General features: G+C 45.1%; 1 protein-coding gene across 1 annotated transcript in view; it reads right to left on the bottom strand.

Moving 5' to 3' along the window:
- ZCCHC2 (zinc finger CCHC-type containing 2) overlaps positions 1-24,836 on the bottom strand; it is a 46,842-nt gene extending 22,006 nt beyond the window's left edge. The window contains 5 exon segments of the mRNA XM_055800818.1: positions 1,633-1,704; positions 4,148-4,224; positions 6,695-6,806; positions 23,504-24,181; positions 24,183-24,836. Coding sequence (XP_055656793.1) covers positions 1,633-1,704; positions 4,148-4,224; positions 6,695-6,806; positions 23,504-24,181; positions 24,183-24,440 — 1,197 coding nt within the window. The 5' untranslated portion in view covers positions 24,441-24,836.
- Positions 24,837-25,114: the final 278 nt, after the last annotated feature.

The following is a 25,114-nucleotide window of genomic DNA, read 5'->3' as shown; positions in this document are numbered from 1 at the left end:
TTAAATATGAATTATCAAAGTTATTCCATTTACTACCTTAGTTTTTCCCATTGATGCTTCTATTCTGAAACAATTTTTACAGTTATCTTACTCCTATCAACCCTAACAAATATTTCGAGCCTTCTTTCCTGTCTTTCTGTTGCTAGGAAATAGAGCGTACTAGTTAACAATGCCATGCAGACTGGCTAAATTGCAAGTGCATATGAACTGAACAGCATTCTTACTTCTACAGTGTTTTGCATAAGTTTTATCCTGCTTGATTCAACAATTCTCTCTTTTCTACTTAAGGCTACTGAACCAAAACAAACTCAGCTGTGCACGTTCTTGACAGAACAGCCTGTGGCTTTCCTTCCCATCTTCTATATATCTAGACTTTGCTGGAGCAGTCAAGCCAGGACATGGAACATTCCACATCTGAAAAGCTGCCATCAGTCAAACTGGACGGCTCTGTATTTTGGATCCTGTTTTCCTGGCTTCTCCTCTTGCTGGCAGCAAGTAGGTATTAGAGAGTCCACTTCAGAATCTGGTGTTTGTCTTTGCTTTACAGGCAGGAGAACAGGAGGCATGCAGCTGGTCACTCATACCAGAGCTGCACGGGATCCTGTAAGACAGCCCTGCTTTTAAGGTTCTCCTCAGGAGCAGATGCATGTACCCTATGTTGTGGGACACCCCATCTGCAACCACACATGCCATCCATAATTCAAATCCTCACAAACCAAGGTCTGGGAACTCTTGGGACTAGATATTCCAACTAGATTAAAGCAACAGTGAATACTCACTGCTTCATTTCTACAATGCTGGAAAGCATATAATGCTGAGCATTGAAAGAGTGAACAAGACCTTTGTACAGTAACTGGCTTTCCACTTGCAATTAACACTGTGGTTAAGAGCACCAGATGCCATCAAATTATGCTCAAAACAGCTTTTTCATTAATCCCCTGAACAGTGAGGAGTTTAAATACAGAATTTCCCAGAATAGGTGGAACCCAAAATATTAAGACACTGGCAATGAAACACACAATTCGAGGTCATCACACTCATGGGGCCTATGTGTGGCCTACGCACACAAATGCATTCCCTGCTTGGGGCAGAGGGAAGAACAACTTAGAGAACATTCACTTTTTTTAAACACGCACAGGTAGTTGCTAGATTTTCCTCAATTTTAACTCCTTGTGATAGTGAATATGCCTGCCTTTGTTCTACTGAAGAATACAACAGTAAAATTGAGAACTGTTATGCTCATGGCTCTGCCTCATTAATTAAAAACAACAAACGATACTCTAAGGTCATTCTAAATGATCAGTGCTTGTACCTACATTAACTCTATGAGGAATACTAAAAACTCATCTGGTAGTTTTATGGTAGTTCAATTAAAATTATAACAGCAATTTCAGATGAGACAAAATGATTCCTCCTGGGAAACTCCCCAAATATTCTGTTGAGCTTCTTCATCTGTCAAGCTGCTCCATCACAATATACGTGATTTAAAAGATTAATACAATTGTGAAGTACACAAATCTGGTAGCATACTTTTGCTTCTGTAATTAAATCCCAGATATCACAACTGTCCTAGACTACTTTTGGCGTTATAAACCTGATGTGTAAACACTACTCTTCTATTTCAATACATACTTTTAGCAGGAATTCCTGAAGCTCCTGGTGTGTTTTTGTTACACATGTTACTGAAAGATCGGACCAGTTTACCTAGTAAGAAAGGAAAAGAGAATGAGGAAGGATTCTTTTTTCCAGATTTCACACCAGTTAGCTGACCTTAAGATTTCCATGAATCTGACCATCTCAGTATAAGAGTTAACACTTGCAGACAACTAAATACCAGGCAAAACAGAGACAATGGTGTACTTTTTCAAAGACATACACTAATGTTGAGTGTATATTTTAAGACCACCTTCATGTTACTTGTGGCTAAAAGAAGTATGAAGAAATTCAGGTGAATGCAGTGAAGTTCCTGAAGGTTACTGGCTTCCTGACTCAGAAAGAAGCCAAGCAGAAGGCTTTGTAATTACAGGAATTGCATCAGACATCATTAACTGCAAACCCCAGGTACCAGAGAAAACGATGTAGGTCAGATATACTGGACTGAGCATTCACTGACATTATTTGGAGTCAAAATAAAGAAGAGAAGTATCTGTTTACATTACCTATAAAAAAAAATTATCTGCCTCAGGCTTGAATCTTACATGGTCATATAGTTGCTGTTGCACAATACAATTCATAAAAAGTACTGCAAGTACTAAAGAAGAATCAGACAGCATCTTGGTATATGCTTGTATAAAATTTCAGTAGTTTATTTTTCTGACACAACATGCAAGTAGTAAACCAGCACCTTCACATGCATATTTTGAGAAGAAAATAAGTAAGCTTGGTTAGATGAGTGCTGCCTGGCTCTAAGACCACTTCTGAGCTTAAGGTTCCCATTGCATGCATGGGAAGATTCTGTGTAATGGGAGTGGACATGGTAATTATAAACATTCATTTACTCCCAAGGGCTGACAGAATAACATCAAACACCAACTGCCTTCAGCTTAGTCCCCAGAAATGCCAGCTACTCTTAGTGCTCTCAGTTGGGAAGCCATGACTGTAACTGCTGTTTAAACCTTAAAAAAAAGCAGTGTCTGAGCAAGCACAAAATGATCTGCAGTGAGGATCACAGTATATACCTGCACAGATGAGGAAACTCTTTCCTAAAAGAACTGAGGTGGAGGAGTTTCAAGCTTACTCAAATACTTCCCAGAATATCTCCACATTCCCCCTTTAACAAAGAAATTCAAAACCACTGTCAAATCTGTCTACACGATGAATTTTCAAAATAGTTTTGTGACTTTAAATATTAATAATCCATATAGACATTCTGTATAAACTTTTTTATTTTTCCTAGTACTTGGTTCACAGACTACTCAGACAAAAGATCTATGACAAGGTTGAAATACTTGGGCAAGTTAACCTTGAAGACTTCGAAGGCTACATTGCACACTACTGTCCTCAGCATAAGAAGAGTGCAGAAATTTGCAAATTTCACCTTCAGACATGAACAACAACAAGGTATCTGTTGCCACTACTTTACTTCAAAAACAGAAATAGTATACATGTCAATTTAACTCTAATTTTAAACTTCTAGTAATACCAGAAAATAAATAACTCTGTAATTCATATCCATTTAAATATACGATATCGAACTCTGGGATCAACACATCAATTTTCCATGTCTCAAAATACCATTTTTTTAATGCCTCTTCAAAGAGCTCCCATGACCCATATCAAATGGCCAATTATAACGTTTGATCTAAAAGTTGCTTTTGTTTGGGGAAAAAAAGATAAAATTTAACTCTATGTTCAAACCTGGTATACTACCAGACCTACATCTACTAGCCAAATGACTCATAATGTTAGTCAGTCCTTGCTAAGGAAATCACTCCTGTGATTCAATTAGAACATCACCACCAATGGCCTTAGCAGCTGTTATTTAACACCTACAGCCTTTAATAACAGAGCTCAATAATGAAAGCTTCTTTTCTGAAGTAGTAAGAAGCTGTTTAAAATTCACTCACATAATTGTTTTGTATGTTGCCTCTGGCTATTATAATACATAAGAACTATACTAGGTAGGCCTTCAAGACTGTTGACATTTTTAGCCTGTTTGTTTTTACCTTAACAAACAAACCCCCAAACAAACAAATGCCCAGTTTTGTCAAATACCACAGGAGCCATCCTCTTAATGGTAAAAGTTGGTGAAAGTGTTCCAAGATAACCATATGAATCCAAGCCATATATATGGCTGTAGACACAAGAACCGCACTCCTATGCCATTTGAGCAAATATCAATTAGTTTTAGAATTCTTTGTAATGCTTTCCCCAAACTAGCAAAAGCCAAGTTTCCTGAAGTGATGTCACAGACCCAGCTATGGCTGGTGTTTTACAACTTCCCACTTTATGCCCACAATTACATAAAAAACTTGATCTGCACACAGAATCCAAAAGAATTGTAGGATAATTCCAAGAATATCTCTGAAGACCTTAATGTAATTCAAAACTGCCTTCTGAGCAGGTATTTGAAACAAACTGCATGTATCTACAATACACAGATATCATGAAGACAAATGCTTTAATATTCTGGAGGTTATTTGCTTACTTTGAATGTGTACTCCAAATGTTTGTCAGCCCTTTTTCTTGGTACTCCTTTCAGGGTTATCTTCTCAATGTGTACAGCTGAAAGAAAAACACCTTATTGTCCATGCCAAAATTGCAGTTTGAAAATGTATCTATTTACCTAGCCATTCTGAGAATCACTGTATGCCATTTACTGACTCACTAAACCCCTCTTTCTCAGATGCTACTTTGCTGTAAGAAACTGCAGGGGGCAGGTGGATCCTTGTTCTCTAAAAAGTATTTCCCTGGCCTGACCACAACGTTGGAGATTAGCTCATTATCATTTCATCTAACTTAAAAGTCTTCAATGAATTTTGTTAAAGTTACAACTAAAGTATCATCCCCCTCACATATGCCATTTCTAAGAGAACTTTTAGTTCTCTTAGACAATTAAAGTATTGGCAATTTCCTTAAAGAAATAATAAACCAGCATATAAACCTAGTGATACTGCTTCCAGTTCTTTCTTAGTAGAAAGACTGACAGACACTAAGTGTGTTGGTGTACACTGGTTGTGACCCTTTACCTGGGAGTTGGAGCACTAGACAATCAATTAATTAAAATAAATTAATTTTTATCAGTTAACAAGGATTATTACAAAGCAAAGAAATCTGAGACGAGCTAAGGACCAGACAATAAAATCTATCAATATACCATGAAAAGCCAAATGTTCAGTGTCCTTAATTTTTGCTGGTCCGGTATAGATAAAAACACTGTTAGAAAAAGTACTATGGCATAAGTTTTGGTGCAGTAAAGTTTCTTAACAGCCAATGTTAAAATTTATACCATCAGCTGAGTTAATACTCTCAAGATAATTAAAAAGTTGATTCCCATGACTGGAACTGAGAATAGTGGTTTAAATTGCATTTCACTACATGCATATATTTAGCATACATAATTACAGAAACTAACACTATTAACATTCACAGACAAACTTCTTTTCTAATGGGATTATGTTTGTTTTAAACTATTGAATGTTCTCAATGCTAAATATATTTGCCCTCAAGTATAAAGAAATTTTATTACACAATGTACTAACTTCAGCTCCCTTAACTTCTTTTTGTTAATGTTGCATGCTTCAGTGTAGTAAGTGATACACTAGGCAATTACAGTGTTGTTGCTTGCTGCATAGCTTCAGTTCCACAGTTTCAACAGATCACTTTAAAATTCAGTTTCCACAATTACTTTTTAAACATTCTAAATGGCTAGACCGAGAAGAAATGTTTGAATATACAACCCAATGAGGTGTGTTACATCTCTACATCTATTTTGGACACAACACATGCATTCAGGATGATTAAGTCAGGCATGCACACATGACACTGCTTCTACCGTAAGCATAAGTCAAGATTCCTAAAAATCATATTTGTTACAGCTGAGAATAAAACCCATGTTCTATTACCAGTGCTATTTCTAACCCAGTAAGAAGATTCCTGTAGCAGGGATTCTCTATCACATACCAATACAGCAAATACAACAAAATTATTCTGATCCTTCACTGTAGTTTCTAACTATGATAATACAAATGCTGAGAAATATTTAAGCTCTTCCCTAGATTTAATTATTCAACTTTTCTGTGCTTGTTACTTAATTCAAGAGCGTTGCTAAAGACAGTCTCCCTTTTGTGTTTCTAATTTGTGAATATGAACACTTTGAACTCTAAAAGGATTTGAAACAGGTTTGTTGTCTATAATCTGCCATATTGTTTCTCTGTGGTTTTTTTGCAAGGAATTAAACCTCTCAAATTGCATGCCTTCAAAGTGCAATTAAATCTCCACAGTAGAGACAAAAAGAACATTTATGAGGACAAAAGGAATAGCAATAGTTTTCCCAGATTGCCAGCTCTTCACTATCTGCAGGATAGTGTAGACAAATTTTGAGTAGACAAGTGATTTGCTAATCTTATTGGGAGAAAAAAGGGTAGGAATAAATCTGTTTTCAATAATGTTCATTTCTTCAAAGAAAGGAAACTGTGCTGGCAATTGCACAGAAGACTTCTCTTTACGCTCTGAAGCCTTGTTCTCATTCTCCCCAACAAAGCCAAAAGACGACTGACTCCTACGGAAACCCTCTCACTTCTCCAAACGACCACTTCTATAAAACCTCCTAATTTTTTCCTTGTTTTTAGGACTAATCAAATACAACTGAATCAAGCAGCAAAAGCTATTGACTGTTTCACAGTATCTTCATGATTAGTTTTGTTTAAAACAAATCTACACACCATTAATACAACCGCATTAAATTTCCTTGTTTTCTTCAAAATCCCACCTTTTTTTTCCAGGAGGAATTCCATTTGCAATCAATTTTCATGCATGCAGTCACTAGTATTTAGCAACTAACAAGAATGACAAATTGTTATAATAAAGAAAAGACCCAAGTAGGCAGCAGAGAAGCTATTATACTTACCAATCACTGCAGCTTCTCATTCAAATGAAGAGCAAGACAGATGTAAGATTTCTGCAACTTCAGGCAGAGTTTAGTGTTCAAAAAAAAACTTAAAGTGTTCGTCAGAAGAAACCTCAGACAACCTACCTTCTCGCTGAGGTCTATGGGAAGCCACTGGTAGTCCATCATGAGGTGCTGTGGTTCGTTCTAGCAAACTGGCCTCATTACTTGACATGCAGTCACTACGGGAAAAGTCATTCTAAATTGAGAAGGGAAAAAAGGAAGCATCTTAATAGAATGTATATTATAAAAGCTTGCCCTAAACAGCAGAAATTAAAAAAAAAGAAAGAAAAAAAAGAAAAAAAAAAAGTTCCTTACTTAGTAGTCTACAGGAGAAAAACCTGAAGTTCTTCACAGTGGCAAAAAGTCATTGGCTATTTCAGTTCTTCCTGAACTGAACTATAGCCAGCTATAACCTCCCATGTTTCACTGACCTTATTTTAAGAACAGAACAGGGTGAGGGACACGTGTGCCTTTAGCATATCTCAAGCTGGATGAATCAAGATCATTAGCTCACAATTTCAATGCTAATTTTCTGTTAGTGTAAACTCTTTCAATTACTAACCTGTGACATTACCTACTCAGTATACTCTAAACATATTCTCCTCAATTATATCCATACCCTGTATCTTCAGCCTCCCACCTCTTCTACATAGGTAATTATGAATAACTACTGTTCAGACAGTCTACCAGAACATATGGTCCTAATAACTAAACCCATGCACCTCTTACTAACTAAACATTCAGAACACAACCAGTAGCCACCAACACCCTCTCTTCCATAGACAAAAGCACAGACTGAAAGCTCATCTCCCCAATTTACATGCAGACTTCAAAGTTATATGCCAAGAATTACTACTGTTTTAACACATAATGGGACAGAACAGGAAATCACACAAGACAGGTAACATAAGAAAGAACAAACTAGGCTAGCAATGATAAATTAGAGAAAAGCATTAGATGCGCATGGACTTCAAGTGGTTTCTCTAGGGTAACAAAAGCCTATATATTTTTTCCCAAATTAAGACAAAACATTAATGTATCAATCTACATGTTCTTCAATGACCAGGTCTTGTTAAAATGCAAACTGACCAAGCAAGCTAAAATTCAGAAATGTTTTTAAATGTCCAGTGACTTTAGATGCAACTGTTTTGGCCTGTTGACCTGTGTAATTGCATGCTTCAAGGAAATTACATGTTGCCTTAAAAAGATATATCCACAAAGAGCCAGGAATTACTGGAACTTTCTAGCAAGTGTCCTGGTTTCAGTCTGGGATAGAGTTAATTTTCCTCTTAGTAGCCAGTACAGTGCTGTGGTTTTGGATTTGGCATAAGAACAACGTTGATAACACACTGATGGTTTTAGTTGTTGCTGGGTGATGTCCATCCTAAGTCAAGCACTTTCAATTTCTCAGGCTCTGCCAGCGAGAGGGCTGGAGGGGCACCATAAACTGGGAGGGGACATAGCCAGGACAGCTGACCCGAACTGGCCAAAGGGATATTCCATACCATAGGATGTCATGCTCAGTATATGAACTGGAGAGAGTTAGCTGAGCCTGCTGATCACTGCCCAGGGACTGGCTGGGCATCGGTCAGCAGGTGGTGAGCAACTGTATTGTGCATCACTTGTTTCTTTCTTTTCTCCCTTCCCTTTGGATTTCATTCCTCTCCCCTCCCCTTCTCCCTCCTTTTCACTATAATTGTTGTTATTATTGTTTATTTAAATTATGAAATTGTTCTTATCTCAGTCCTCAAGTTTTGTACTCCTTTCCAATCCTCCTCTGCATCCCTCTGAGGGGTACAGGGCTGTGTGGGTGAGTGGCTGCGTGGTACTTCGCTACCAGATAGAGTTAAACCACAACAGAGTGTTTCTGGATTCACCTATTTTAAGTGAGGCACGGCTATTTATCTGGAACAAGCAGCATAACATATGAGCTTAGCAAGTACCTAAATGCCATCAACATGCAAATAACATGTTGATGATAGCAGCAGCCCTGCAGAGGGGGAGAGGTGGTTCTCTGTTTAGCACCACAAATCAACCAAATACTGTCAAAGCACTGGAAGCTAAAACAGAGGGTAGGTTTCTTGGAAAAGCTTTCAAAAGAAGCAAGTTAAATAGAGGACATCCAATGCATCACAAATATTTAGCAACTGGTCTGCATAATAAGTAGAAGGTAAACAAATACCTATCTTATTAGTATTTATACAAAACAAATAAAATTCCTGGGAGAAGTGGATACTTTGGGGAGCAGATGTATATTGATAGTTCAAAGTCTGTTCCTCTCATTCAGGATGAGAGTGGAACTGGTCCACTGAAAAACCTTCATAAAAGACAGGTAGAGGAAAAATACAGATTTTCAGACAGTACTCTTATTTTTAAATACAGGAAGCATAAGATTCTGGAAATAAATGCCAAAACATATGAGATTCTTTTTTTCCTGAAGGACTTGTGCAATACGATGAGACAAACCAGCAGCCAAGACTCCTTTGGTACAGAGGACCCCAAGACTGTCACAACAGGCAGACCAGAATGAGGAAGCACAGAGATGTCAAAAGACACCACAATCCCCTCGCAGTTTGTGAATTCTTCAATGAACTTCCTCAGATTTGACAGATATACCAACCAAAGCTGGCTCCATCTTACTAGACCAGCTTCACATCATCTGTAGCGTGAGCACAAACTCTGGCAACTCCTAACAATACATCCAACTCATTTAGGACCCAGTAAGTACACATGCATCAAGCCTGCCCTGGGCATACTGTTAATCTGACTTTCATCAGTCACATCAACAGCAGTACACAATTAGCAAGCGAACATTCATGTGCCTTTAGACTGCACTACAGATGGTCTGAGGAACTGAATGACATTTTAGCTGTTTCATCTATATCAGTGTACAGTTTGTGTTCTACATGGAGTGTCAGTAATTTCACGTTTCAAAGCAATCAGATTTAAAATACAAATCATGTTTCCTCAAGATAAAACTCGCATCAGTCCCTAGTCAGCCAGTAAACAATCTCAGCAAACTTCACTGATCAAAACTGTATTTCATGCTTCAAACACCAAATAAATTATGAGCGCAATGTCAGACATGCAATAAGAAAGGGAAAGAGCTGTGTATCAATGAGATTACGTTTTAACAGCTTTAGCAATTTCCAAGTTTAGTTTAATAATAAAAAAAAAACCCAACCCACAAGCATGCTCTGGAGAAAGCTGCTTTCAGATCGCCTCGAAACTCCCATTGATACTGTTTTGTCAGACATTTAGCAACTCTGGATATAACCAAACTCAAGTACTTCACTTAACTCCTTGTGACACACTATTCAGAAAACTGAATCAAAATTGGCATTTGAGCATTAAAGTTACCCTGTTTACACTGTGATTCATTTAAGACTGTCCATAAAAAGAACTACTATGATTAACTAGCTGTGTCCAAACTATGTGAGCTAATAAATTTAGCACATATTTTGGTACGAGACTGAATGTCTTCCTGACATGAAATCAAACAACTGAACCAAGATCTCTACCAAGGTGCAGCGTCAATTCTCTGGCAGAGGTAAGGTCTTCCTTAAAATACAGCCACAGGCTTTGCTAAAAGCAGCTTTGGTATCTTCCACACTGCATGTAGAAGATGACAGACATTTGGATTAACTCTGACAGAGGCTCTCAAACCATTCAGTTTGGTTTACTTTTCTAAGATGTCCTTTTCCACCTCTGAAATCATCAGCCTAAGAGCTTGAAGGCAGTGCTTCATTCATTTTAAGGAACAGGCTGAGACTTCCACCTATCAATTACTTCTTTAAGAAAATCACAAATGGATCTAAACCCAGTTTAATTTAAAGTCAGACCTTTTGCAATCAAAGTCAGGCTACTTGTTTTGATAAATGAAAAAATAAATTACAATCTATTCTAATAAATAATTGCTAGTTAAGAAGTCAAAGAAATTGTAAGCAGTTTTTAGAAGAGAGGTATGAAAATAAGATTTACTTCAAAGAGGTAGTCTGCTCAGTTCATGTCAAAGAACCATTAAATATTGCTGCTACACCTCCTAAGTGCTTCTCACGTAGCATACACATTATCTTTATAACAGTGTTCAAATATTTCTACAGAGTATTACTGTAGAATGATTACTTTTCTATCCATGGCAGCATTCTGTACCAGGCAAACTACATCCACATTTGAAGGCTCCCTCTAAATTGCAAAATATTAACATGGTTCAAGCCTGTATTTAAACAAGTCCTGATATCAGTGATTTTATAAATCATTATAACTGCAAAAAAAAAATCCATAACTTATTCACTTGAAAAATTCTTCACCTAGAAAGTTAAACCAGTAATACATACTGCATGTATTTTGTAAACGGCAGGTTTCACAATACCGTGTGGGACCCAGCAGGTAGACAGTTGGGTAATCCAAGTCAGTCATAGCTCTGCCTTACAGCTTGCAGCCTGCAAGGGTCGTTTGCATGGCAAGGTCTTGGTAGTGGCAGGGCTACAGGGACGGCTTCTGTGAGAGGATGCCAGAAGCTTCCCCCATGTCCAGTAGAGCCAATGCCAGCCAGCCCCGAGACAGAACTGCTGCTGGCCAAGGCCGAGCCCATCAGTGACAGTGGTAGTGCCTCTGTGACAGCATGTTAAGAAGGGGAAGAAAAAAAAAAATCTGCACCAGCAGAAGAGAGGAGTGAGACTATGGGAGGACAACTCTGCAGACACCAAGGTCACTGAGGAAGGAGGGGGAGGAGATGCTCCAGGCAGCGGAGCAGATTCCCCTGCAGCCTGTGGCGGAGACCATGGTGAGGCAGGCTGTCCCCTGCAGCCCATGGAGATTAACGGTGGAGGTGCAGCAGATCTCCACCTGCAGCCCAGGGAGGGCCCCACACCAAAGAGTGTGGATGCCCAAAGGAGGCTGTGATCCGTGAGAAGCCCAGGTGGAGCAGTTTGCTGGCTGGACTTGTGACCTGCTGGGGACCCACCCTGGAGCAATCTGTTCCTGAAGGACTGCACCCTGTGGACGGGACCCACTCCAGAGCAGATTGTGAAGGACTGAGGCCTGTGGGAAGGACTCACATTGGAGAAATTCATGAAGAAATATCTCCCATGGGAGGGATCCCACTCTGGAGCAGGGAAAGAGTGCAAGGAGGAAGAAGCGGCAGAAATAATGTCTGACAAACTGACTGAAACCCATTCCCTGTTCCCCTGCACCACTCAGGGGGAGAGGAAACTGGGAATTAAGTTAAGCCCGGGAAGAAGGCAGAGGCAGGGGGAAGGGGTTTTTTTTCTGATTTGAATGGAAATAGATTAAACTAATTTCCCCAAGTCGAGTCTATTTTGCCTGTGATGGTAATTGCTGAGTGATCTCCCTGTCCTTATCTTGGCCCACAAGCCTTACATTTTATTTCTTCTCCTCTGTCCGGTTGGGTGATAGAGTGGCTTTGGTGGGCATCTGGCATTCAGCCAGGGTCAAACCACCACACTATCTTAAGCTGCATCACAAGTCTTCACATTTGGTGTTAGCTACTGTGACATTCCTACAACAAACACTCACAAGGAACTACAATACAAGTGGCATTGTCAGAGCGGACAAATCCAGCATACAAGGGACTGGAAAGTCTAGGCAGTCTGGAAGGGCAACGAATGTTAAATGTGACATTGTGGGTTGCTGCCTGGTGTCAGTCACACTACAGACCCAAGTCCTTTATAACTGGGTAGGCTGCCGAGGAGTTCCTGTTGATGGTCAGGCTGTATAGTGCTAACTGTGCTAGTCATTGCGTGTCAATGAATAAAATGTATTTCCACAACACATGCAAATGTAAGGTTAATTCTTGCATAAGCCTTTGCCACTGTAAGGCTTTCCCATACAAAGATTTATCGCAGCTTGCAGTGCTGCTGATGACTAAAATACAGTGAAGCAAGAAATGTGGGTGGCCCCAAACCAGTTGCCAGGTAATTAGATAATCGCATCAATCTTTGTGACAGGCTGGAGGATCAACTACATCTCTCCTTGAAAGTGAATCAGGCTAAGAGAGCACTCTAAAATTTGTCTGCTCTCACAATCTAGACCAGAGTTTTGTATCCAAGACATCTTTCCTCATATGGCTGAAAGCAAGAACCACATTAAACCCACCTATTGCTTGAGATGTCTCCTGGGACTGTATCACAGACTGTATCACAGAATCATAGAATGGTTTGGGTTGGAAGGGATCTTCTTAACAATCATCTAGTTCCAAAACCCTCTGACATGGGCATGGACACCCTTCACTAGACCAGGTTGCTCCAAGCCCCATCCAACCTGGCCTTCAACATTGCCAGGGATGGGGCATCCACAACTTCTCCGGGCAACCTGTTCCAGGGCCTCACCACCCTCACAGTAAAGAATTTCTTCCCAATAGCCAATTTAGATCTACCCTCTTCCAGTTTAAAGCCATTCCCCCTCGTCCTATCACAACAAGCCCTTGTAAAAAGTCCCTCTCCAGCTTTCCTACAGGCCCCCCCTTTAGGTACTAGAAGGCTGCTACAAGGTCTCCCCGGAGCCTTCTCTCCTCCAGCCTCAACAACCCCAACTCTCTCAGCCTGACTTCAGAGGAGAGGTGCTCCAGCCCTCTGATCATCTTCACGGCCCTCCTCTGCACTTGCTCCAAAAGGTCCATGTCCCTCTTATGCTGGGCGCCCCAGAGCTGCACACAGTGCTCCACGTGGGGGTCAGGAGAGCAGAGCACAGAGGGACAATCACCTCCCTCGACCTGCTGGCCATGCTTCTTTCCATGCAGCCCAGGATCCCGTTGGCCTTCTGGGCTGTAAATGCACACTGCCAGGTCATGCTGAGCTTCTCATCCACCAGCACCCCAAGTCCTTCTCCTCAGGGCTGCTCCCAATCCATTCTTTGCCCAGCCTGTATTTGTGCTTGGGATTGCCCTGACCCACGTGCAGGACCTTGCACTTGGCCTTGTTGAACTTCATGATGTTCGCAAAGGCCTACCTCTCAAGCCTGTCAAGGTCCCTTTGGATGGCATCCTTTCCCTCCAGCATGTCAACCACACCAGAGAGCTTACTGTCGTCAGCAAACCTGCTAAGGGTACACTCAATCCCACTGTCCATGTTGCCAACAAAGATGCACCCATCCCAGTACTGACCTCTGAGAAAAGCCACTAGTCACTGGTCTCCACTTGGACGTCAAGTAGTTGACTGCAACAGTCCGAGTGCAACCATCCAGCCAATTCCTTATCTACCAAGTAGTCCACCTGTCAAATCCATCTCTCTCTAATTTAGACAAAGACGTTGTTTGGGACTGTGTCAAATGCTTTGCACAAGTCCAGGTAGATGATGTCAGTTGCTCTTCCCTTATCCACCAACGCCGTAATCATGTCATAGAAGGCCACCAGATTTGTCAGGCACAACTTGCCCTTAGTGATACCACGTTGGCTGTCACCAATCACCTCCTTATTTTCAATTTGCCTTAGCACAGTCTCCAGAAGGACCTGCTCCATGATCTTGCCAGGCACAGAGAAGAGACTGGCTGGCCTGTAATTCCCCAGCTCTTCCTTTTTTCCCTTTTTAAAAATGGGGGTTGTTTCCCCTTTTCCAGGCAGCGGGAACTTCACCAGACTGCCACAACTTCTCAAATATGACGGACAGTGACTTAGCTACTTCATCCACCAGCTCCCCTCGGCACCTGCGGAGACATTTCATCAGGTCCCATGGACTTGTGCGCCTTCAGGTTCCTTAGATGGTCTTAGACCTGATCATCTCCCACAGTGGGCAGTTCTCACTCTCCCAGTCCCTGCCTTTGCCTTCTGCAACTGGGGCAGTATGGCTGGAGCACTTCCTGGTCAAGACTGAGGCAAAACTGTTGTTGAGTACCTCAGCCTTCTTCACATCCTGGGCAACCAGGTCTCCCATTTCCTTCCGGAGAGGGCCCACATTTTGCCTAGTCTTTTTACCACTGACATCTATGGAAGCTCTTCTTGCTGCCCTTGACATTCCTGGCTAGATTTAATTCTCAGGGCTTCACCTTTAGCTTTCCTAACCTGGTCCCTGGCTGCTCAGACAATTTCTCTGCATTCCTCCCAGGCTATCTGTCCTTGCTTCTACTCTCTGCAGGCTTCCTTTCTGTGTTTGAATTTGTCCAGGAGCTCCTTGTTCATCCATGCAGGCCTGCTGGCATTTTTGCCTGACTTCCTCTTTGTTGGGATGTATTGCTCCTGAGCTTGGAGGAGGTGATCCTTGAATACTAAGCAGCTTTCTTGGGTCCCTCTTCCCTCCAGGGCTTTATACCATGGTACTCTGATCCCTGAAGAGGCCAAAGTCTGCTCTCCTGAAGTCCAGGGGTGCTAATCTCCTGAAGTCTAGGGGTACTTGTCTGTAAAGATAAGCACCAAATGTCTGAAGTGGAGAGCCATCCTGCTCAGCAGGATGTTGCTTTGTATAACTAACATACGTGAGCTAAGCAAATCTCAGCTAGTCTACACAGGAGAGATGTTCAAACTCTGCCTCCTATTAACATAGATGGCTAATCAAAAAATGTCATGCTGGTGTTGGTTTGGCAACGTGTAATGAAATCTGTTACTGGATAGCCTACTAATCATCATGAGCAAGTGACTGATGCACACAAGTCTTCTGATGTTTGCACTGCACTTTCATAAAAGAACTATTCGTGCATCAGCTATGATGAGCACTAACAAGGGAAACCTGCTTACAGCAGCTGGACAGCTTGATTAGTTCTACATGCCCAAATATGAAAGCTTATTTTTCTGCAAGACTTCAGTAAATGTGCTGTTAGGGACAGCACTACTTAGCCTTGCAGGCTGTGCAGATGTAAATTGGCACAGCTCATTCATGTATAAGTGGGAACTGGCAAACAAAAGCAGATGAAAGAAGGCATCTTGGAAGAATCAAGGTCTAACTCGAGTTATCAACTACAGCATCTGTACCTTAAAGAAATTTGAGCACTATCAAAATAATCATTAATAGATGTGGTGCTGCGATTTGCTTAAAACAATCCTTACAGGCTGCCACCCTTATTGCTTCACAACTGCTACACACGGATACTAGCTCTGTAGCTACGTTATCACAAAGGCTAAACATCCCCTCTTAAGGAGCAACAATCAGCTGAAACTGTGTGTGCTATACTTGTGTGCTACCGAACCCTCTCTTGGTCACAAGTGGCAACGAGAAGCCTGACTCAAGACTGTGCAACTGTATCTACACCCCATCATCTAATTCTTCTTGTTGCTTGGATATAGAGATAGAGCATCGTGTCATCTTACACTTACATGGAAATCCATGCATGCACTTAATATTCACAAATGCAAACATACAGTGCAGCAATGCTTCAAAATCTGTTTAATGTTGACAACTGTTGATCAACAGATCGTGTCCCATGCAAAAAATCCACTACTGTTTTGGACAAGCTGCTAGTGAAATGCAAGATCAAGACTGAAGACAGTTGCCCAGTTGACACTGCTGCTAAGTTAACGCTTCACTCTGCAAGCTTGGAACTCTGCAATGTCACTGTCCAATTAATTTGAGATACAGAGAGCTGTCCTACAAGACTAAGAACAGAATGGGCCTAAAGATCTAAGACAAAAGATCTCTCTTTCAGCCACAGCCAGCAAACTACTTGAATGCTTCCTTGTTAACTTGTCTTTTCACATGCAGAAACAACCTCCAGAACAATAATGCTTATAGAATGCACAGAACCACAGGCTGGAGAAATGGGCTGACGGGAACCTCATGAAGCTCAACAAGGGGAAGCACAAAGTCCTGCACCTGGGGAGAAGCAACTACAAACACCACACAGGCTGGGGCCTAATCAGCTAGAAAGTAGTTTTGCAGGAAAAGACTTATAGATATAAAAACATATATACACATATATGAAGGATGAGTGCAAAGAGGATGGAGCCAGGTTCTTCTCAGCTGCGCCCACTGACAGGCCCAGAGGCAACGGGCACAAACCGAAACACAGGGTGCTCCCTCTGAATGTCAGGAAACACTTTTTCTACTGTGAGGGTGATCAAGCACTGACACAGGTGGCCCAGGGGGGTTGTGGATTCTCCATGCTTGGAGATACTCAAAAGCCATCTGGACATGGTCCTGGGCAGCCAGCTACAGGTGGCCCTGCTTAAGCAGTGGGAGGTGGAAGACAAGATGACCTTTAGAGGTCCCAGCTGATCCGAGTCATTTTGTGGTTCTGTGACCAGACATAAAATCCCGTAATGTGCAAAATAAAAGCCCAACTGGCTGAACATTTGGTTTAAGTGGATAATGCACAACTGCCCTATTAACTCATACCTAGTAAGCCAGACTGCATAGAGAGAATGCACAGTTGCCCAAGAGTACTTTAAGCATATTTGTTCAGTGAAACTATTTTAAGAGCTCACCTGTAAGAGGTAGCAACAAAACTCTATGAGGGAGACAAAAACTTTTTGAAAAAACATCAGCTGATTCAGGGAGGAAAAGCACACATATGACAGTTTCAGCAATCACATATTGACTAACTTGTAGCACTGTGAAATCATGGATGATTTGGAGACAAAGGGCATACCAACCTCTTACACAGCATTAACAACTTCAGCTATCAAGGCCTCTGGCGATTACACTCGAAGTACCAGATAGGTCAGCTACAGCAGTGATTTACAGTGCTGAGGAAACACTGCACCTCCTGTTCGCTAGAAACACGGCACATTCTTTCTCTGAGTCTCATCTGCATCTGAGCTTTTAACAGGACTTAAACCAGAGTTTCACTCCAGCCTAGCTAGCCCATGACAAAGGGGAGAACTTGAAGCTAAAGCCAGCAATGCACCAGTTGGGAAGTTCCCACACTGCCAATTTTTGCTCCTCCTACAACTTCATATAATGTCAGTGCTGTTACAATTGTCTGTCGAGTGAATGAGAAGAAAATTACTTGAATGTTCAGACTGATTAAAAGAAATATTCTCACAACAGTCTAGCGTGACAGAAAGATTTAAAAAACAATTGTCCTTTAAGAGTGGTGAACTCTAGTACAATTAGTACTGAGTAAAGATTACTTCATTACTACTTTTAACTACTGGCAGAGGGTAATACATCATTTTGTCCAGTTCTTGAACTGAAGAGATCTAAGCAGCAGTTTAAAAGTATTCTTTCATGTAGAGCAGCAGTTCCGAACAACAGAAAATCTCTCTGTCATGTTCTTATCTCACTCTTAAGACACTTCCCAAGACATTAAATCTCCTTTCACTATTAAAAGCATTTTTACTTTCTTCTTCCAAAAAGGACAAGATTAAGATTAAGAGGCTGAGGAAAGGCAAGAAGCTCATGAAGGAATGCAGTTTCCAGCCAGATCTCTGAGCTTGTCCTCTGCAAGCTTTGGTCTCTGCAAGTATAAACCCTTAGACTTGGAGGATACTGCAGAAATTTACCAAGTCTTGGAGGAAAAGTAGACATTCAATATTAAGTATAGTTAATGGAGAATTAGCTGTAGTGTTTTCTAGGACAGCTATGGCTAGACATTGATACTGGCAAATAAATGAAGTGACAAGAGATTTAAGTAGACAGAATCCTACAAACTTCAGTGGTTTCATAGATACAGCCATCTTACTGCTGCTGTCTGTGTTCCTTTCTGCAGCTTTTTAGAAAGAGCTGAGTCTCCTTGGTACTCCAAGCCCAGTGAGATCCTGCTATTTACAAGTCAGCACTTGGCAACACTGAAAACCGGACTACAGCTTAACAACGGTAATCTAAGTGCAAGCATTAGGAAGTCATGGGTATATTTTCAATGCCCTTAGTGTTCATTTAATACATTGGAGAAAAAAACAGCACAGAAAACAGTGAGAGGCTAATTAACCCTGGTATAAAGGGACTCCGGGCAAGGCTACAAACTTGTCTAACACCTCTTATTTAGAGCTAAATGACTGAAACAACCAAAAGCAGTGCAAGTTTTTACTCTGCAATTTCCTGGAGCACTAGCATGCACGTTTAGACAGAAGTCTTTCATTTTAAGCACTGTCGTTCATCTAGTTATGACTTCCCTTCCAGAAGACTTCCAGTAATGTTTCTGGAAATCCTTAACTTCTGTTCGGAGTCAGAGAAATTCTGGTTCAGAGACAAAGGTGTTTGGTTCACTGAGGGAGCTGGAATACTTTTTCTCTCAGTATGCAACACTTGCAAAACATTCGTATTTTCCTGGAGCGTACCAGCATTCGAAAGATCTTTGCCAAGAGTAAAATGACATTTCTAATCCTCCTGTCTCTTATTTAAACCAGACTCTGAAGGCACACTTTTCCATAGACTCAACTCTGTAAAAATAAAAAGAATACACTGCAGCTTCAAAATGGGATTGCCTGTATTTTCGTTCTTACAGAGCTATGAGACTCCAAAATTAAGTTCTACTACCTTGTTCTGCTGCAAGTGACTGAAGATCAATTATAAAAGCACTCTTCCAATTTGCAGACAAAACATCCTATAAATAGAAGCCTACTAAGAAAAACACTCTGTAAATAGAAACTTTCCCTTTGTTTGTAAGTAGAGACTTTTGCTGTAAAGAATCCTCTAGCCAGCTAATTATAATATTATTTAGCAAACAATTATCTCCAGGAGATTGCTTATTTCAACTGAACCTTAGTTCTATTACTGACAAGTATGCCTGATCAAATGTTCCAGTGTCTAACGCAAGCCACATTTATTATGTTAGCAAATATTCAGGCCTCTTTCGGTATTTCAGCATTCTGATCTCAGATTTTGGATGGGGTGGAGCAAGATAAGCAATAATGCCAAACAGCTTTGATACTGATGCACTTACTAAACAAATATAATCAACGCAAGAATTAAGCTATGTGTTCTGTTATTTAAACCAATATATACAGTGATATCACCAGACTCTTTGCACATCAATGCTTGTTTTATGACTATGGATGTGAAGGCTGCCGATTTATTCTTACACTTCAACTATAGATTCAAAGTCCACATTCTGCACAGCTTAATGCACTGACGACTTTTTTCCAAAAGGTGCTATTACAGACTACTTCCATTTAAAAGTCTGCAAATAGTATCAAGTGTTTCTACCTTAAGTAAAAAGTATTTCAGAACACTTTCTTTAAGAAGCAAAGTTTATGCAATTATAAGGCAATCCTAGCTCTGTCCATCACACTCCAACAGTCCTATCTCTCACAACTTTTGACTCCATCAGCCATTTCCAACTCAATTTGTTAAAAGGTATCACCAAGAAACATCAGGTTCTTCAAGGATCATTAAAATAGGAGACCAAAATGAGCAGCAGTCCTATTAATCCTTTGTCAAGAAGCGACTGTAACATGAGCTCAATCTTACCAGACCACACAGATCCTAGCTAGAAAACATAACCCTAATCACGGGAAAAAGCAAACTGCTTTATATTCTAGTAAATCACCCATAAATTCTTTGTAGGTGAACCTCGCAAGTTCTTCTGCTCATTATAGGTAAATGTTCCAGCTCCTTGAAACCTCAAACCAAGCCACCAGGCTGGATGTGCCACATGCAGTAACACAGCCCTTGCCATACGGAATTCACAATCTAAACTTGACAAATAAACCACCTGGTTCAATTCCAGGTCCAAACTCCATCACCTCTGCAGGCCGATTTCACATCGCTGCCGCTTGCCCTAGGTGCATCGTATTTCACGGGTCATGCGAACAACATGACCCCCCTCCAGCCTGTTCAGCAGCCTGAGCTGAGAGAGCCCGGGGGTCACGGCAGGGCAGCCCAGAGCTGAGCCGGCGGCCGCTCGGCACAGAGCTGCTCGTGTGCTTTATCTGCTCGATACACCGGGCACACCACGGCGCAAAACCTTCCCGCAAAGGCCCCAAGCTCGGCCCGCTCCGAGGCCCAAAGCCCGAGCGGCTCCGAGCGGGCGCGGCGGGGCAGGGCCGGGGGCGCTCCAGGCCCACCGCGGCGGGCGGCACGCGCCGGCACACCGCCCTCCCATTGGACGGCCGGGAGCGCGGGGTCCCTCCAACCGGCGGGACCGGCGCGTGATTGAGCCCACGCGCCGCTACGTCGGTGCGGAACGGGCGAGACCGTTCCCGTTACGCAACAGAAGTCGCCCCCCCCCCCCCCCCCCCCCCCGCGGCGGGACGGGGAGGAAACCGCCCTGCGGGCACGTGACCAAGAGCGCTGGCTCCGCCGCCGCCATCTTGAATGGGGGCGGGAAGCAGCTGTGACCATTAGTCACCGGATCCCTGCCCGGGGAAGGGTCTGGTAGGGCGGCTCGCCAGGGCCCGGCCCTTTCGCCCCCACCGGCACGGCGGGAGAGGGCGGAGGGGAACAGCGGCCGTGCCCTCACGGGGCGGGGAGGCGCCATGATCGATCTGTCCTCCCCGCAAACAAAGCCGAGAGGTCACCCCCTCCCCCCGGCCGACTCCGGGCCGGCAGGGTGCTCTCCGGGTTGGGGCGTCCCTGCGCCGGTAACGGTTCTTCTGCCCTCGCAGAACCTGGCTGTCTCTATTTAACAGGGGAGGAGAAAGTTCAAGCCCTTCTTCAGGTGTGGCCATTGCAAACGTGACAGGAACCGCCCGTGCCGGGCCCCTCCCGTGCCACCGGGAGGCAGGGCCGGTGGGCGCCGGGCACCGCCAGCAGCCCCAGGGCGGGAGGCAAAGCTGCACGGCGCCGGGCAGGTTATCGTCACAGGGGGAGCCCGGCCCTCCTGACCCGGGGCCTGCCGAATTCAGAGAGGTCTTTATGAACTGATTAGTTTACAAATGCAAAGCCCTGAAGGCACTCAAATTTCAGAGATTAAAGCCGAATGAAAAGACTGTGGACACCTGACAGGTTTTTAAATCAAGTCTAATTTAACAGTACCACTGCATTTAGTCAGGGAAGTCTTCAACTGTGCCACTAACTCCCATTTCCTCCAGTGTCCTATCTGTGAGGGTCCCACCGTCCCCTGTGAACACGAATGGAAAATACTCAGCAGAAACCCACCAATCCCTCTGTCAGCCATTATTTCCCAGAAGAGGCTCTGCTGTATTTACAATTTAACCATTAAGAAAGGAAAAAAAAGCCTACGGAAGGGATGCCGTTTCAGCCCTGTGTGGACTAGAGAATATGTGATGTGCGTGTTCAGCCAAGCTGACTCGGGGCTCTCAGTGTTCCCTGAGTAAACAAAACCACCACAGCTTGGAAAGCTGCTTTTACACTAAAGCCAGGACGCTGCATAAAACAGACTTCAATTTCAGTAGCTCACGAGAGCCTCATCTCCTAATGAATTTGGTGGGACACACTGAGCAGCTACAACTGACCTGCCTGTTTCAGGCAGGAAGTATGTTTCCAGTTACTAGCACCTTAAATCCAGAAAGAACAGTGTCCAGTCTTACAACTTCCTGCAACTCAATCCTCTTCCCCTAAAGACAGACTTCCAGGATTCATTTTGGGATAGAGCTAGACTTGATGCAAGTTAATGAGCCAAAATAAACACTTTTTGGACTTCTGCTATGAATTCATTATGATTTCAGTGCCATAATGTCTACCTACTAGTTTATCACCTGCCAAATACGCTTTGGCCTTAAAAATTATACAAGCATTTACTTTGTGTGTTTGAAGGCTTAGAAAGTCATCCCTGTCTCCTCTGAGTACTCTTCAGGAACATATCCTGTCTGCCAAACATTTCTCTGCTTGGTAAAGGAGCTATTCTTTTCCTATGGCAGTCAATGTAAAAGGGTTTTCTAGGAGTGGCAGAACTAGATAGCACTGCAAGTAAACTTGGAAACAAAATTAAAAAAAAAAACAACAACCCTTACTGTTTTGTACCTTCTTCTGTTACGCATCCGATGAAAACCTGATGCGTTCAGTTGAACAGCATTACAAACACCTGTCTTCCAGCCCTTTCTTCCCCTTTACATGAAAGGCCATCTATAGACCAAAAACCACAGAGCTCCAAGATGATGTCTTGGTTGCATAAATATGGGGCAGATTTTAAAGTCAATGCTCACCAAGAGGGCAGCAATGAATGGCACTGGGGGAGAACCATAGTTTAAACACAGCTGCTGCACAAGAGAATGCTTCGGTGCCACTCACTGAAAGTCTTCATTCTTGGTGACAACCACCTTCTAGCAACAAGTGGCACATCTGCCTTCAAGATGTGCTTTGCTGTTTCCTGACAGCCACCCAGAAAATCAGCTTTTCTCCGAACAGAAGCTCCAGCTGTGACATTTTAATTTGCAGCTTTAGTGGAATGATTACCACCCCTTCCCAAACCTCATCAGCCACCCTACTGAACATGGCTTTTCAGAGAACCAGCCTTAGAGCCGCTCACCCCTAACTGCTGCCTGATCCTTGCCAAGTCCAAGCTTAAGGCTCATTTGGGAGGAGGGAGGAGTGCAGGTTCCATATAAAAACTATTTCAACGCGTTCTACTGTTTTAAGCCGCTACAGAACGCTCTTCTTAAAACATACGGTTTCTATCTAGCATTACTATTCTTTTTACAAGTTTAGTCAAGCTTGTCAGTTGTACTCCTGCATCATACAACTTCTTCAGTGGCCTACAGCGTGCGAGGCTGCCAGTCAAGCTGCAGCATTGCACGGCACCCTGGGCTCCAGCAAGGCAGGGTTCAAAAGACAGTGCTCCAGAAAGCATGGCAGGCTAGAAAAAGAAACCCTGCCTCCCCAGTTCTACTACGTCACAGTCAGGCACTGTTATGTCACAACAAGAAATTCGTACTAGACACTCCACACAGCTGGTGGGGGTGGCCGGGGCCTACACTGCCGCGGGGGGCGGGGGGGGCGGCAGGACGAGTAAGGAGGCGAGACGGGAGGGGCCACATCCCAACGGGGGGCTTCGGGGAAAGGCAAGAGGCCGCCTTCAGCTCCTGGAAAGTCGGGAGGGGGTGAAGGAAGGAGGAGGAAACCGCCTGATGAGATGGCGCAGCGGGAAGAGCCCAGGACGCGGCGTTACCTGGGCTTGGTGGCGACCGAAGCCTTCCTCTTCCTGGTCCCCGCACAAGGCCCGCCGCAGCCTCTCCAGGTGCTCCCGCAGGGTGACCCGCTGGTGGAATGAAAAGGCCGGGTGCAGCGAGGCCATGGTGAAGAGCAGGAGCAGCTCCTCCTGCGCGCCGAAGCCCAGGCCCTGGGCGGCGGGGAGGCCGGCCTGCCCGTTTTCTCCAGCTCCGTCCATCACCACCACCACGTCCTCCTCCTCGGCCCCCTCCTCCTCGGCAGCGCCCGCCGGGGGCCGCCGCGCCGGGCAGCTCTGCAGGATGGAGTCCACCTGGGGCAGGAGGCGGTGGAGGCGGCCGGCGGCCTCGCGGTTCTCGGAGCCCAGCAGGGCCAGGTAGACGATGAGCTTGGAGCGCACGGCCGGGTCGCGGAAGTCGCCGAGCTGCCCGGGGTCGCTGAGCCCGTTGGCCTTCGCCTCCGAGTCGCGGAGGCAGTGGTAGTCCTTGCGGGCCAGGTCCTCCAGGCAGGAGCCCAGGAACCGCAGCTCCAGCGGGTTGCACAGGTCCAGCAGCCCCACCATGAACTCCAGCCGCTGCGCCGAGCCCAGCACCAGCCCGAACCACTCGTACACCGTCTCCTTGTCGGTGCGGGCCGCCGCCGAGCCGGGCCCGCCGCCGCCCGGAGCGGGGAGCGCGGCGGGGGGGGGGCGGCGGGCCAGGACCAGGCCCCGGCCCCAAGCCGTGCAGCTGGCTCGGCCTCTCCAGCCCGCACCCCCTCCCCGCGGCGGCGCCCCCGCGGGCCGGCGCCCGGGGCACCTGCTGCAGCTGGAGGTGACAGTCCAGGGCGCCGCCGGGCTCCTTCAGCCCCAGCCCCGCGGCTGCCGCCGCCGCCGCCGCCTCTTCCGCCGCCGCCGCCTTGTGGCTCGTCTGCTTCAGGGGCAGCTTCATCTTCAGCATCCTCGGCGCGGGGGGGACGCGTGCATCCGACGGGGCCCGGCTCCGGGAGGGGGCCCGGCCCGGCGGCGGGGGACGCGGCGCGGCGTGGCCGGCGGTCAGGAGGAGCCGCTCATGCTGCCGCGGGCCCGCCGGCGCGGGAGAGGCGCGCGCAGGGGCAACGGTCCCGGCGTGTGCGCGCGTGGGGAGTGGGCGGGAGGGTGGGGGAAGGGCGGGCCTCGCTCGCGGCGGCTGCGGCTCCTGCAGCGGTTCCCCCTCCCCCCCCCTTTCCCCAGCGCCCGTGCGCGCGCCCGGCGGCCCTCGCGCGCGCGCAGAGCCGGAGGCGGCCGTTGGCGCTCGCGGCCCCGGCCGGCGCGGAGTGAGCCCGAGCTGCCGGCGGGGGCAGGGCGGGGGGACGCGGCCGGGAGGGGGCGGCCGGGGCGCGCTGCTCCGCCTATCAGCGCCGCCGACGTCAGCGCGCTCGCCCGCGTGCGCGGCGCCCGCCGCCGGGGCCTGGGCAGGGCGGTACTGCGCGCGCTGGGCCCGGGCATGCGGCAGCCGCCGCGCCTCAGCCGGGGCGGGCGAGCCGGGGTCCCGGGGCCGGTGCCCTCTGCGCCAGCTCCGGCATGCCTCCGTCGCAGGCGCCGCTCCGTCCGCAGGGCGGGCCCGGGGCCGCGGCCTCGCTGTCGCCCGCGCTG

This window comes from Falco peregrinus, chromosome 3 (assembly GCF_023634155.1).
Source record: "Falco peregrinus isolate bFalPer1 chromosome 3, bFalPer1.pri, whole genome shotgun sequence".
Classification (NCBI taxonomy): domain Eukaryota; kingdom Metazoa; phylum Chordata; class Aves; order Falconiformes; family Falconidae; genus Falco; species Falco peregrinus.
The sequence above is the reverse complement of the archived record's forward strand: the minus strand, read 5'-3'. Positions and strand labels throughout refer to the sequence as shown.